Source organism: Pogoniulus pusillus, chromosome 25, assembly GCF_015220805.1.
Source record: "Pogoniulus pusillus isolate bPogPus1 chromosome 25, bPogPus1.pri, whole genome shotgun sequence".
Classification (NCBI taxonomy): domain Eukaryota; kingdom Metazoa; phylum Chordata; class Aves; order Piciformes; family Lybiidae; genus Pogoniulus; species Pogoniulus pusillus.
Window position 1 is genome coordinate 7,761,935 of NC_087288.1, and position 13,960 is coordinate 7,775,894.

Here is a 13,960-nt window from a genome sequence, read left to right on the forward strand (position 1 = left end):
GGCAGAGAAGGACCTGGGAGTGCTGGGTGACAACCGGTTGAACATGAGCCTGCAGTGTGCCCAGGTGGCATGGAAGGCCAAAGGCATCTTGGCTTGTACCAGGAATAGTGTGGCCAGCAGCACTAGGGATGTCATTCTGCCCTGTACTGGGTACTGCTAAGGCCTCACCTCAAGCACTGTCTGCAGCTCTGGGCCCCTCACTGCAAGAAAGATATTGAGGTGCTGGAGCGGGAAAGGGCCTGGAGGGGAAGTCTGACAAGGAGAGGCTGAGGGAGCTGGGGTGGTTTAGCCTGCAGGAGACTCAGTGGGGGACCTTATCACTCTACAACTACGTGAAGGGAAGTTGTAGTCAGGTGGGGGTCAGGCTCTTCTCCCAGGCAACTTGTGACAAGATGAGAGCACATAGCCTGAAGCTACGCCAGGGACGTTTAGGTTGGATGTTAGGAGGAATTTTCTTATGGAAAAGTTAATCAGACATTGGAATGGGCAGGGAGGTGGTGGTATCACCCTTCCTGGAGTTTAATGGAAGTTTGAATGTGGTGCTTAGTGACATGGTCTGGTGAATGTGATGGTGTTAGGTCGTAGGCTGGATTTGATGATCTCAGAGGTGTATTTCAGCCTTACTAATGCTGTGATTCTGTGCTAACACTGTAGCAATACATGACTGAGCCTAGCTTTTAACTGACATTGAAACAGTTACATTACCTTTTTGAGAGGAATAGTCTGAATCCACTCCATGGAGTTCACGTTGAAGATATCAATTGCATTTTCACTGTACACAGAGAGGTATGGTGCATTGTAACCTGTGAGGAAATGATATGGTCACGTGCTTTGAGATAGGGCTCAAACCAGACAAAATCTCATGGGTTACCCAGATTCATTTTTAAAAAGTAATAAATCCACAATTCAACAACAATCTTTGCAAATTTGTGCCAGGGGAGGCTTAGGTTAGAGATTAGAAGAAATTTTTTTACTGCAAAAGTGGTCAGGTATTGGAACAGGCTGCCCAGGGAGGTGGTAGAGTCACCACCCCTGTTCAAGAAACCTGTGGACATGGCATTTTTGGACAGTTGTTGGACTCAATGATCTCAGAGGTCTTTTCCAATCAAAACAATTCTGTGATTCTATGACTATGGGACAAATGACCATCAGTTGGAACTAAGCATCATGACAGAGTCATAAAATTCTTCATGTTTCCTTCTACCTTTAATTCTCTTCTTCTATGGCTTGTAAAGAGAATGTTTGTGCTACTACTTATCTGGCACATTTCTCCAGGATGATTTTTTTTTACTGGGACCACTTCTAAAGGAGAATTTGTTATTACCATGTTGAGAAAGAGACTGCCATGGTCTGCCAAGAGTAGCAAGAGCATCTAATTTGTGTTTAAATGTACCAGGTTTTGCTACAAAATACACTTCCATTCTAATTTGAAATAATATCAAGTCACTTCACTTAAAGCCATCAAAAATCTTTCACCAACACCAGTGACCAGCAAAGATGTATTGAAGATGAAAACACCTGTTTTTTCAGTCTATCACAACATCTTATCATCCATTCTTTCTCTGAGTCCATTGTAATCATTATACTCTTGCTTGAAAACCAGAAGTGGTATACAGCCTGTGAAAGTTATTCCTTCCACATGCAGAAGGGGCTTCACTCAAAAATGAGCTGAAACAAAGATGATTCAAGGGCTGCAGCACCTCTGCTATGAGGATAAGCTGAGCGAGCTGAGATTGTTCAGCCTGGAGAAGAAAGGCTCCAGGGGTACCTTAGAGTTGCCTTCCAATACCTAGAGGTATCCTACAGGAAGGACTTTCCATAAGGGTACCTAGCAGCAGGACTAGAGGGAATGGTTTGAAGCTGAGGGAGAATAGGGTTAGACTGGATCTTAGGAAGAAGTTTTTCAGTATGAGGGTGGTGAGACTCTGGAATAGGTTACACAAGGAGGTTGTGGATGCCTCCTCCCTGGAGGCCAGACTGAATGAGGCCTTGAGCACCCAGCTCTAACTGTGAGGCACCCCTGCCTATGGGCAAGGATGTTGATGATCTCTAAGGACTCTTCCAACCTAAGCCATTTTAGGATTCTACGAATCCAGTTCTCTTCTCTGCAGTGTGACTGCACTGCTGTCAGAATCAGGTAAAAAGGCAGGCTGTTTTAAAAATCAACAGAAGACTGGGTTACTCCCAGATATTCTGAGAACAAAAATGGCTAATCTTCATCTGCACTCAGAAAGACATCATAAAGAAGACAGCCATTGCAGTTTTGGGTGTTTTTTGTTTGGCTGGATTTTTCCCTCCAGCTGTCACAAATATAAAGACCCAGGTTTGAAAAGACCATGCAGTAAATGTTTATCAGTTCTTGCTAGAAATGGAAATCTTGAAAAATTACACAACTTTAAGGTTGTGAAATGTATTTTCTGTAGTGTCTGCCATACACTGTATTTTGAAAGGCAAAAGGGAGACAGGGGTAAATTTATAAACTGATTTTAAAAAAAGGTGAATGAGAAGAGTGTTAAAAAAAAACATGCTGAGAGGGATGGAGCACAGCCTACAGGGACAGGCTGAGAAAGCTGGGGCTGTCAGCATGGATAAAAGAAGGCTCGAGAGAGACCTTCCAGTTCCTAAAGGGAGCTACAGAAAAGCTGGGGAAGAACTTTTTATAAGGGCCTCTAGTGATAGGATAAGAGGGAACGGATTTAAGTATGAGGAGGGCAGATTTAGACTGGATATTGGGAAGAAGTTCTTTACAGTGAGGGTGGTGAGACACTGGAACAGGTTGCCCAGGGAGGTCATGTATGCCTTCTCCCTGTAGGTATTCAAGGCCAGGTTGGATGAGGCCTTATGTGCCCTGTTCTAGTAGGAGGTGTCCCTGCCTTTGGCTGAGGGGTTGAAAATAGATGATCTTTACAGTTCTTTCTAACCCAAACTATCCTCTGATTCTATGAATCTATGAACTGCTCAGGGAGAGAAAATGAAAGGGCAAGCAAAGAAAATGCACAGGAATAGACATCACTAGTAAGTCAAAATACCAGATCCTGATGACTCTAAGCTTGAATCACAATGCTGACCTGAAGTACAATCAGATTTTAAGATCATAAATAACAACAGTATGGTATCAGTGGCACTGAATACATAGAGATCCCCTCAGCCTCTGCAGGACATGAGGTTTTTGTCTGTTTTAGAGATCAAGCTATATGTTTAGAAGCTGGACATCTATTACACAAAGTGACTCCTCTTTGTGTTACAGGTGTGCAGGTCAGTGACAGAGTTATCAAAACCAGCATTGGTCAGGTCAGGATTAAACTCTCTGATTAGGTTAAGAATGCTGACAGAAGCTGAGAACATGCATTCACTTGTCAGGTAACCATCCCTGACTTTCCCTTCTTATGGATATTAATACAGGTAAGGACCACCTCAACGTAGAACAGCAAGCAGACTGACACAGAGGGTGACTTACAGCAAGAAGATGGAGTCGCAGGCCACATCAATTCCTGTTGTCGAGACCTTCGTCCCTGGCAGTCAACGTAAACCCCTACGCTGCTAAAACACAGCAGGTATTCTTTGTTTGAGATTTCGACTGCACAGATGGCATCGGTTGGCTGCTGTGAGACGAAGGAGAGCGTGTGGTCATCCGGGTGCAGCAGGCTGTATGGGCTGCCTTCTCCGTGAAGGGGGTATTTCAAGAAACCTGACTGGTAGCCCACGCAAAGGCGGTCGCTGAAGATTGCCATCCACTGGACGTTCCCCTGCACTTGGATCTCCTTGATCTTTTTGTGCCGCGTCTTACTCTGATTGAGTTCATAACAGAGGACCTGCCTTTTCATAGCTACACACAGGCAGGTCAGAGCTCCGTGCCGCACGTGTCCAGACACTATGGACTGGCAGCCTTTCGTCTCTGCCAGCTTGTAAAACTCAGTCTCCCTTCCATCCAGGGCAGCCATGGGGAACAGTCGCACGTGACGGTTTCGTCCTGAGATCACTGCAACGAGCTGTTCGCCTGGGATAAGCTCGATCTGATGAACCTTCTTATTGTCACCAACACGGATAATCTCTGGAAACAAAACAAACCAACCCCCCCCAAACCCAAGTCAATAATGTTAGAATGTGAATGGATTACAACAAATGTATTTGTAAAGATAAACTACAGAAAGAACCCAAGCAACCCCCATTACTGCTTCCTTGCAATGTTTAAATGCATGGAACCAGAACTTCTCTTTTGGCAACAAGAAGGGACAGCCTCTTCTCGCTTCTGCCCTGTGACAGGACAAGGGGTAATGGATGTAAACTACAGCACAGGAAGTTCATCTCAACGTGAGGAAGAATTTACTGTAACGGTCACGAGCACTGGAACAGGCTCCCCAGAGAAGTTGTGGAGTCTCATTCTTTAGAGACTTTCAAGACCCATCTGGATGCATTCCTGTGTGACCTGCACTAGATTCTATGGTCCTGCTCTGGCAGGAGGGTTGCACTCCACAATCTCCAGAGGTCACTTCCAACCCATAACATCTTGTGATTCTGTGATGAGAAGATGTGGCAATAATGGACAGACCTTTGTTTTTTTTCTCACCAGAAAGCAGATCTGATGCAGTAGCAACTGCTGTGTTATTTCAGTGTTCATTTCAGAAACAGTCTTTTATAGCCACAAAACCACTGAATAAAGGAAAAACCTCGAAAGAACTGAAATGCACAACAAAACGTCTTGCTTGTTGAACTAGTTCTGGCACTTAGCATTACATCTCTTTACCACGCTGAACATCATTGTGTAGGGGCCTGCACCTGGGAAGGTACAACACCATGCACCAGCAGAGATTAGGAGTTGACCTGCTGGAAAGCAGCTCCATGAAGAAGAAGCTTGGAGTGCTGGTAGACAGTCCATGGGGCAATAACGTGCCCTTGCAGCCAAGAAGGCCAATAGTATCCTGGGGTAGATTAAGGAAGTGTGTCCAGCAAGTCAAGGGAAGTTTTCCTCCCATTCTATCCCGCATTAGTGAGACCACATCTAGAGTACTGTGTCCAGTTCCAGGATCTCCAGTTCAAGAGAGACAGGGAACTACCGGAAAAAATCCAGTGGAAACTGCAAGGGTGATTAAGGGACTGCGACATCTGTCTGATGAGGAAAGGCTGAGAGACCTTCAGCTATTTAGTCTGAAGAAGAGAAGGCTGAGGGGGGATCTGATCAATGTTTATGAATATCTGATGGGCGGGTGTCAAGAAGAAGGGACCAGTCTCTTCAATGGTGTCATGTGGTAGGACAAGAGGCAATAGATACAAACTGTAGTACAGGAAGTTCCATCTTAATGTGAGGAAAAACTTCTTTCCTGTGAGGGTGATGGAGCATGAGGACAGGCTGCTCAGAGAGGTTGCAGAGTTCCCCTATTTGGAGACTTTCAAAACCCACCTGGATGTGTTCCTGTGTGACTTGCGCTAGGTGATCCTGCACTGGTGGGGTGGTTAGAGTGGATGATCTCTAAACATCCCTTCCCAACCCCTAATATTCTGTGATTTCCAATACCGAAAAGGAAGCTACAGAAAAGTTCAAGTCAGGCTCCTTACTGAGATGCAGGAGAAGAAGAGACAAAAGTCCCAAACAAGGGAAGTTTCTCCTGGATATACAAAAACGCTTCCTTGTGAGACTGGTTTGCAAGAGAAAGTCCAGAGAGACTGTGGAAATTTCCATCTGTGGGGATTCTGAGGACCTGACTGAACAAAATTTTGAGCAACCTAGTCTGAATTCAGCGTTAAAGGCTGCTTCAGACAAGGGAAGAAAACCTTCAGCTGCATTCTAGATGCCGAATCTTTGTTATGGGAAAGGATACCCAACCCAGGAAGCACAGGAAACACCACCTTGATGTTTCCCTCTTGCATGAGATTGTAGAAAAGAATGGAACCAGGGGAGATGGAAAGTAAAAAGGTCATAAAGTTACATCAAGATTATTTAATGTTAAGGACATTACTACCAGTTCCTAATCTCTTACCGTCTTTGGTGACATGCACAACAAATAATCCTTCTTCATTCCCCAGTGCTATTCTTTCATGGTCTGTGATATATTAAAAGAAAAAAAAAAGAAAAGAAGCAGTTATTTTTCTTTGGAAACACTTAACAATAATCAATTAACAGTGATAATTCTGATTCACACAGTTTTTTAGTATATTGAAATAGAAAAATAGACTAAAGCCAAACCCAACACATTCAGGTACTTCCCAACCTTTCTAATTCCTGAAAAATAAAAAAAACTATTTTCCCATTTCTGCTGTTAGTAGTGGCAATAGCAAAAAAAAAATCATTAAAAAACCCCTACATTCAGAGCACTTAAGTGTACTACTGACTCTGGGATAACTGCAATATTGTATTTAAACAATCTGAATAACCAGTTTAATGTAGTTGATGCAGCATCATTCAAAATTGTCTAATCTATTCTGGTTTTACTTTTTTCTCTCCAGTCCCAAGTGTAGATTTTGTAAAACCAGTGATTTATGCCTATTCTATAGTGTTAGTTTTGCCTGGTTAAGGAATTACAGAATAACAAAGTCATTCATAACAAGGTATGTGTGTAAATAGGGGGAATAGTCTTAAAGATATGACTGAAGAGTGAACTGCACTCTCCTCTTAAATCTATCATCATTCCTCTGTGGGATGAAAACATATTGCTGTCTACTCAGGAGTAACTCCATGTAACATGGGGTAACACGTAGTTGCACTGGGTTTGTTTTAACAAAATAAGCAAGCAATTTTGGTATACCCACTGATATCCAATGACAGGACAAGAGGCAATGGCTGCAAGATGGAGCAGAGGAGTTTCCATGGGAACATCAGAAAAAATTTGTTCACTGTGGAGGTGCCAGAGCCCTGGAGCAGGCTGCCCAGAGAGGTTGTGGAGTCTCCTTCTCTGGAGGTATTCAAAATACAACTTGATGTGTTCTTGTCTGACCTGTGCTAGGTGATCCTGCTCTGGCAGAGCAGTTGGACTCAATGATCTTTTGTGGTCTCTTCCAATCCCTAACATTCTGAGACACCCGTTTTTTTCCTAGCATTTTCTCCTTCTTAATTTCATACCTATGATTGCAGCTGACTGTGTTGTTTTAATGAGGGGTAAGGTGCTGTCATAAGCTTCTTTGGGTACATAGACTGAGCGGTCTTTGAGCTTGTTCTTCTTCAAGATCCTGTGCAATTCATTCAGCACTCCTACCCACTTGCTTTTCTCATTCTCACCGTCTGCCAGAATCAGGATTGAACACTTATTACTGGATGCAGAGAGCTGGGAAGCTGTAACCTGGAAAATTTTAAAATACACATTTTAAGACATAAGCAATAAAAAGGTAAATTCATCATGACCATTTTTACTAGGGCATCAAATGCCATAAAGGGACTTTTTCCAAGGGCTTGTAGGATGAGAGGGAATGGATTTGAGGTGAAAGAGGAGAAATTTAGACTGGAGATTAGGAAGAAATTTTTTACAGCGAGGTTGCTGAGACACTGGAACAGTTTGCCCAGAGAGGCCGTGGATGCCTCCTCCCTGGAGGTGCTCATGGTCAAGTTGGATGAGGCCTTGAGCAACCTGGCCTAGTGGAAGTTGTCCCTACCCATGCTGCAGGGGTGGAACTAGATGGTCATGAAGGTCCCTTCCATTCTGTGCCTATAATCCCCCTTTTAATGATCTGTCTAAACTAAGAATGCAAAAAAACAGCCTCTGTTAACAGAAAACCCATAGCAGAAAAACCTGTAGATGTGAGGAACTCAGCCAGGAACAGAGAAAACTTCGTCTTTATTCTACAATCCAGGAATGTCAGCTCCAAATAAGCTAATCAACTGTTTCCCACAGCAATTTATTACCAAGTATTCTGCAAGACTAGGAGATCAGTTAAAAAATTAAGGCAATAGGAATGATTTTGTGGAAGAATGAACTATGATCCTTTGGGTGCATTTGATACAACTACTACAAATAAAAATGAAAGCTCCCTTCGTAGGTTTATCTCCTCTCAGTGTGCGGAGTAACGAACAGCCTGAGAGATGGAAAAACAAGGTGTGAAATACAATGGTACAGTAAAGAAGAGATAGTGGAATTATTAAGGCACCAAAGAGATTTCAATGAAGCTCAAGCTTTAATTCATAGATTCCTAGAATGGGTTTGCTTAGAAAAGATCTAGTTCCCATATAAGAAGAATATTATAAACATCCAGCAATGGCAAAATCCTAATACCAGATACTAGACTGGTAAAATTTGATGAGCATTTTACCTGGATATATATATACTGAGATATATATATATATACACACACACACTGGATATATATATTACACTGGCTGTCTGATGAATGTGAGATCCAGTGCCCAGAATCACTGAATCATTTTGGTTGGTAAAGACCTTTAAGATTGTTAAGTCCAACGATTCTCCAGCTCTACCAAACCTGGTGCTAAACTGTGTCCCTCAGGTGCACATCTCTGCCTCTTCTAAACACCTCCAGGGACAGAGGTTCAACCACCTCCCCGGGAAGCCTGTTCCAGTCTTTGGAGAACCCTTTCAGGCAAGAAGTTTCTTGTAATATCCAACATAAACCTCTCCTGGTGCAACTTGAATCCATTTTCTTTTGCCCTAGAGGAATATGATGATTTTCCAGCATCACACGGGTATAGAAAAACATGATGGTGCCCACATTCATGTACAATTAAGTTCCTGAGACATACCAAGAACATACATAACAGAAAGACTTCAGAAACTAACAAATTAACAACAAATTAAATTGAGAAGCAAAAGACAACTTCAGGAAATAAAAATGTCGGTCACAAAGAAAGGAAGAATTCCAAGTGACTAACAGGAGGTTGAGGTATGTCTGATTGTGAAGGTTAAAAAAATAAACCCCACATAAAGGAGCAGATTGGAACTTGTCTGACTGTACCAGGGCTATTTTTATCACAGAAATTATACACACGTAGAGACCTTTATGCACTGCTGCTGCTGCCATGGATACCACACAGCCACAACTTGCAAAGGAAATAAAATCCTAGCAAGGTGGAAACCCTGCAGAGCTGGGTTCCTAGGAGTGAAGTTAATACTTACCCTAAAGATACAGGGGATATCTTTCCGATTTGCGTGGATGACATCTGAGGCCAAGACAGAACTCACTGAGAATTCTTCATCCCTTATTAACATTACAAACAGAATGGACAAAGAGTTAAAGAGCAAAGAGTTTTTAACCTCTGTTTCCAACAATGTCACTTTGGAAAGCACACAGCAAGACAGCAGTGAAATCTGATGTTTTTGATTATCCTTTCCTCTTTATCTGCAGATGAACTTCACAAATGCAACACTGCATAATTAGATTTCTGGTAAATGTTGATGGAGATAGATCTATTTAGAGTCTTTTTTTTTTTCACTTTTTAAATCAAATAAACAAATGAATGAACCAATCAAGCAATCAATCAATGAACTTAAAAAATAAGCCTGGAACAGGAACACCTCTCCAACTCTTTCATTAAAATCCTCTACGCTAATGCTGTCTGAGACCTCTTGGACAAATGAAAACTAACCTAGTGCAGAGATGAGCTTTTACGTATCTGGTATCTTACACGTTCTCAGTACTACTGCAGACAGTGGGAAAATTATCTAACTCTTCTGAATCAAAACCTGAATTAGTTTTATCCTATAAAATCCTCTATTAGTTTTATCTTATGATTTTGATTCTGTGAGAGCTAAGTTTTATCTGTCTTTTAAAATGCTCTTCAACCCCTAAAGAGCCTATTTTTGCCTCTTCTTCTTTTCAGATCTTCCACACAGCTGAACAGGTACATTCTGGCACATGATGTAGTAATGCAATTTTAAATTGCCACATATGACCACACAAGTGTAGTTCAGGCTACTGCAAATAATGCTCTTTTCTGGAAAATCAGCGGTTCTCAACATGGATGACAGCATTTCATTAAAGCTCTGAACTTCACAGACTGATTTCTCAAATCAGGAAAAGCAGGAAAAAATCTCCCAGTGCCCTTGAAAAGCTCCCACTCAGCACCACACACCTTACCTCATGTCTATGACCTGGCTCACTACCACGCTGGGCTGGGATGCTTTTCCTTCTGCTACATCATAGAGGAAGAGTTTAAAATCACAGATTACTGCCAGCGCTCTCTGCCAACCCTTCTTTACTCCAGCTGGTTTTGGTACCTTTAGCAAAATAAATTCCCATCAACTCTTTGCAAGTTTGCATGCAATGAGAAATCAAATAGTACAGAAATCAATTTACACATCTAGGCTGACAGCCTTTAATTCAGTCATAAAGTTAAGCACAGATGCAGTAGGAGCACCAAACACAGATGTCCCACAATACATGATTTAAAAGATTCGTAGCACCAGATTCTCTCTCCTAATTCCAAAAACTCATTCCAAGTGGTAGTAAGAAATAAAAAGAGAGAAATCCAACGAGCTGGTCAGCAGCAATGTGGCTCAAACTAAGCTCAGCAACTATTTTGTATTTCTGTACAAGTGCCTACAGCAATGACCCTAGATGGTACTAGCATCAACAGAAAGAATCAAACCCTCACAGGCCCTGGAACATGATCTGATCTCCAGAGACTTGTCCTTCCAGACCAACTCAAAGCACAACAGCTGACAGAGATGGAGAGAGAATTACTGCTGAAAATTCTAAGAGCTGTTTTGTGAAAATTTAGGTTTTAGTTTCCAAACTGTTACCTTAATACATAATTGAATCCACGCCTTGCCAGCGTCCCTGTTAGAGCTTAATTCCAGCTTTGGAAAATCTAAGATTCAAGTGCCCCAAATGCAGCTACCTGATACTTACTCGGACATGTCCTTCATAAGCTGTTCCTATGCCTTTCTGTGGATCTATTCCCAAAGGTCCCTTAGTTTGTTCAGGAGGGATTGGACATACCGCAGGAGCCTTGTCTGCACAGGTTACGTGGCAAGAGAATCCACACACTTGTGAAGTGGAAAAGAAACAGAAAGATTTGGTGGTTGTTTCTTGTGCAGTGCAACAGCTATGATGATGACAACATTCATAAATAAATCTTCCCATTTCAACCAACATCTGAATAGCTTCATTGGCCTTTGGTACACCAAGACAAACGTAACACAGCAGCAGCTATTGCTTTTATCTGCTCTAATTCTGATTTTCTCATTTCCAGAGGTGTATGGACACGGTCTGTTTCATCCAGGTAAAAGTAATAGCCTGATTAGAAGTGCATACTGAGATAATTTCTGTTACTTCCTCTAAGTCAAACTGTATTAGCAAACAAAAAGCTGGAAGCTCCTCTAAATGATGAGCATCACCACAAATCTAGACTAAATTAGTCCTGGAAAGAAGTAAAATTGGTACAAAACGGCAAAGCTGTCTTAGATTTTGTCCTGAGCCAAAAAACTAAGCTGCTGCCATCATACTTGACCACTTGACTGTGGCCTGTTAATGCTATCTTAAGTCAACTAAGCTCTTCTACCACCAATAACTGGAACAAGTCTGTCCCCAGATAACTGATTAATCTTTTATGTAAGATGTTCAGTGTTTGGGTTCTATGTTAAAAAAAAAAGGCATGAGAATATATTCTGTAATTCAAAATACAAATAGAAGACTCCCATACTATCACATTCCAACATTTAGTGTGTAATGTGTATCTACGAGGTCTTTAGTTCACACTTAACAGCTTCCACAAGTGCTCACCTTCACAAGTGCAGCCCTGTCGTATTAAACCAACCATCAGAGATGTGCATTGATTGCATTTTGTTGGCGTATTAAATGACTTCACTACAAACTGGTGGGCTTTAGGCTGCAAAACAAGCAAAGATGTTAATACCTGCAACACTTCTGAACAACAGTTAGGGTTTTTTCCCCACAGACATGAGTGCATAGGTGTGTTTAGAGTGGTAGCTTATTTGTGCTCACTGAAATGAGATCTGAGCTCCTAACACAAGCTTATTCCTTATCAGTGCTGGTTATTGATAACTTAAAACATGAAGACTGCACCTTGTCTAAGAACGCAAATTTGCTTCCATTGCAGATAGTTACCAACATTATCCCATTACACTCTAAAAGTTAAAAATGTCTGTGTATGTATGTGCTTGGTGGGATCCCAGCAGTCAGTCAAAGCCAACTGACCATACTATTTTCTGAACTGCAAATTCAATACTCCTCTTAATTCAAAGAGTTGTAACTAAACTCAATGACTACCACCTTCCACTAGAACAGACTGATCAAGGCCTCATCCAATATAGCCTTAAGCACTCCTAGGGAAGAGAAATCTACAACCTCCCTGGGCAACCTATTCCACTGGGCAATCTATTCTCACTGCCCTCATACTGAAGAACTAACTTCTTCCTAAGATGCAGTTTAACCCTGTTCTCCCTCAGCTTCAAACCATTCCCCCTAGTCCTGTTGCTAGGCACTCTGATGAAAAGTTCCCATAGGATGTCTTCAGGTATTAGAAGGCAGCTCTAAGGTACCCCTGGAGTTTTCCCTTCTCCAGGCTGAACAATCCCAGCTCTCTTAGCCTGTCCTAATAGCAGAGGTGATCCAGTCCTTGGATCATCCTTGTGGCCTTCCTCTGTACTCACTTCAACAGCAGAAGTTGTTGAACCCTCTAGGAGTTCTGGTAAGCTTACTGTGCAAAACAGCAAACAGCTGCCCTGAAGCTGTTGCTCTGGAGTGACATTTTCCCCCTTACTATGTAAAATGTGTGAACAATTGACCTAATACCTTTGGTGTGGAGAGTCCCGATCCAATATATGCTGTCCTCATGGTCGGCGTGTGCAGTGAACGGGGAGGATGGTCTGTAACCTGAACAGAGTCCCCAAAGGACCAGTAAGACATCCAACACACACTATCAAAGACAGCTTGAATAAAGTAAAAGAGAAAACAAACATCCCACCCACTCCATCCCCAGACACAGAAGAAATGAAAGCAAATCGGTTTACACAGGAAAGGACTCAGAAAACAAAATCTTCTTTTCCAGCCAAATTAAGTGCAAGACTTATCGCCTAAATGTCAAAAATAACTTTGCATTGTATTTTAAACACGTGGTTCAATCTTCTTTAATATAAGGTAATCAGAGAATTTCATTTTTTAACAGGGAAAGGAGACACACAATTGCTGCAGAGCCTGGCTAGCATTTGGTGTTGACAAGGCTTTCAGCTTCAAAGTGTGCTCTTACACACCAGAGTGTAACATTAACTTTGTGCCATCATTCCTTAAATATTTATGGCTGAGGGTATGTTATGAGTGAGATTGTATCTAATAATAGATTAAACACAGTTCCCACCCCATCAACTAAGCATGTGTGAAAAGAAAAGCAACACTCCCCAAAATACAGTTCACCACTAGCGCAGAAGGTTCTTATAAGGGCCTAAATAGCATTACTGGAGAGGAGAATGCAACTGCAATAGCAAATGTTATAGAAGTGAAACTGTTACTCCTAAAAAAGCACAAGAATTTATAAACACTGAAGTACCTCAATTGGTTCAATCTCACTAGCTGTAGAAGGAGACCTTGATCTTGAATGGAGGTGAGACTTGCTATCTTCATCTCGCGATGGTGTATTAGACAATGTAAAATTCTCAACTGAATCAATCTAGGAGAACAATTCAAGAGAAAGGGGTGGGGGGGAAAAAGAGGGAAAAAAAAAGAAAAACAAACAAACAAACAAAATCAAATACACCATTAAAAAGATTCCTCAATTCTTACCAAAATAAGATTATGGGAGCAGTAGAATTCCTAAGAGAGAACTGAGAGGATAAAAAAATTGGGGTTTAAGCAACTTCCTACTTCAAATACAAAAATGCAATGAAAAGCATTGAATATGAACACACCAAGGGTTCTGCCAAGAGGAGAGCACATGCATAAAAGCTGCTAGCTCAGGGGCCTGATAAACACTTGAATGAGCTTTGTCTACAGGTAGCAGAGATTTGTTGGAAGCGAACTGCCATAAAGCCCGTATAAATCATTGCAAACACACCAAGGAGAA

At 41.8% G+C, this 13,960-nt stretch overlaps 1 protein-coding gene across 11 annotated transcripts in view; it reads right to left on the reverse strand.

The window, feature by feature from the left end:
- CDC42BPA (CDC42 binding protein kinase alpha) overlaps positions 1 to 13,960 on the reverse strand; it is a 212,916-nt gene that overhangs the window by 27,463 nt on the left and 171,493 nt on the right. For all 11 annotated transcript variants that reach the window (XM_064164331.1, XM_064164325.1, XM_064164330.1 and 8 more), the window contains 10 exons: positions 13,448 to 13,567; positions 12,697 to 12,777; positions 11,665 to 11,770; positions 10,792 to 10,928; positions 10,018 to 10,157; positions 9,057 to 9,138; positions 7,055 to 7,271; positions 5,976 to 6,038; positions 3,458 to 4,051; positions 706 to 803 (listed from right to left, as the gene is read on the reverse strand). In XM_064164331.1, the coding sequence (XP_064020401.1) occupies positions 706 to 803; positions 3,458 to 4,051; positions 5,976 to 6,038; positions 7,055 to 7,271; positions 9,057 to 9,138; positions 10,018 to 10,157; positions 10,792 to 10,928; positions 11,665 to 11,770; positions 12,697 to 12,777; positions 13,448 to 13,567 (1,638 nt within the window). The remainder of the gene's footprint in view (positions 1 to 705; positions 804 to 3,457; positions 4,052 to 5,975; positions 6,039 to 7,054; positions 7,272 to 9,056; positions 9,139 to 10,017; positions 10,158 to 10,791; positions 10,929 to 11,664; positions 11,771 to 12,696; positions 12,778 to 13,447; positions 13,568 to 13,960) is intronic.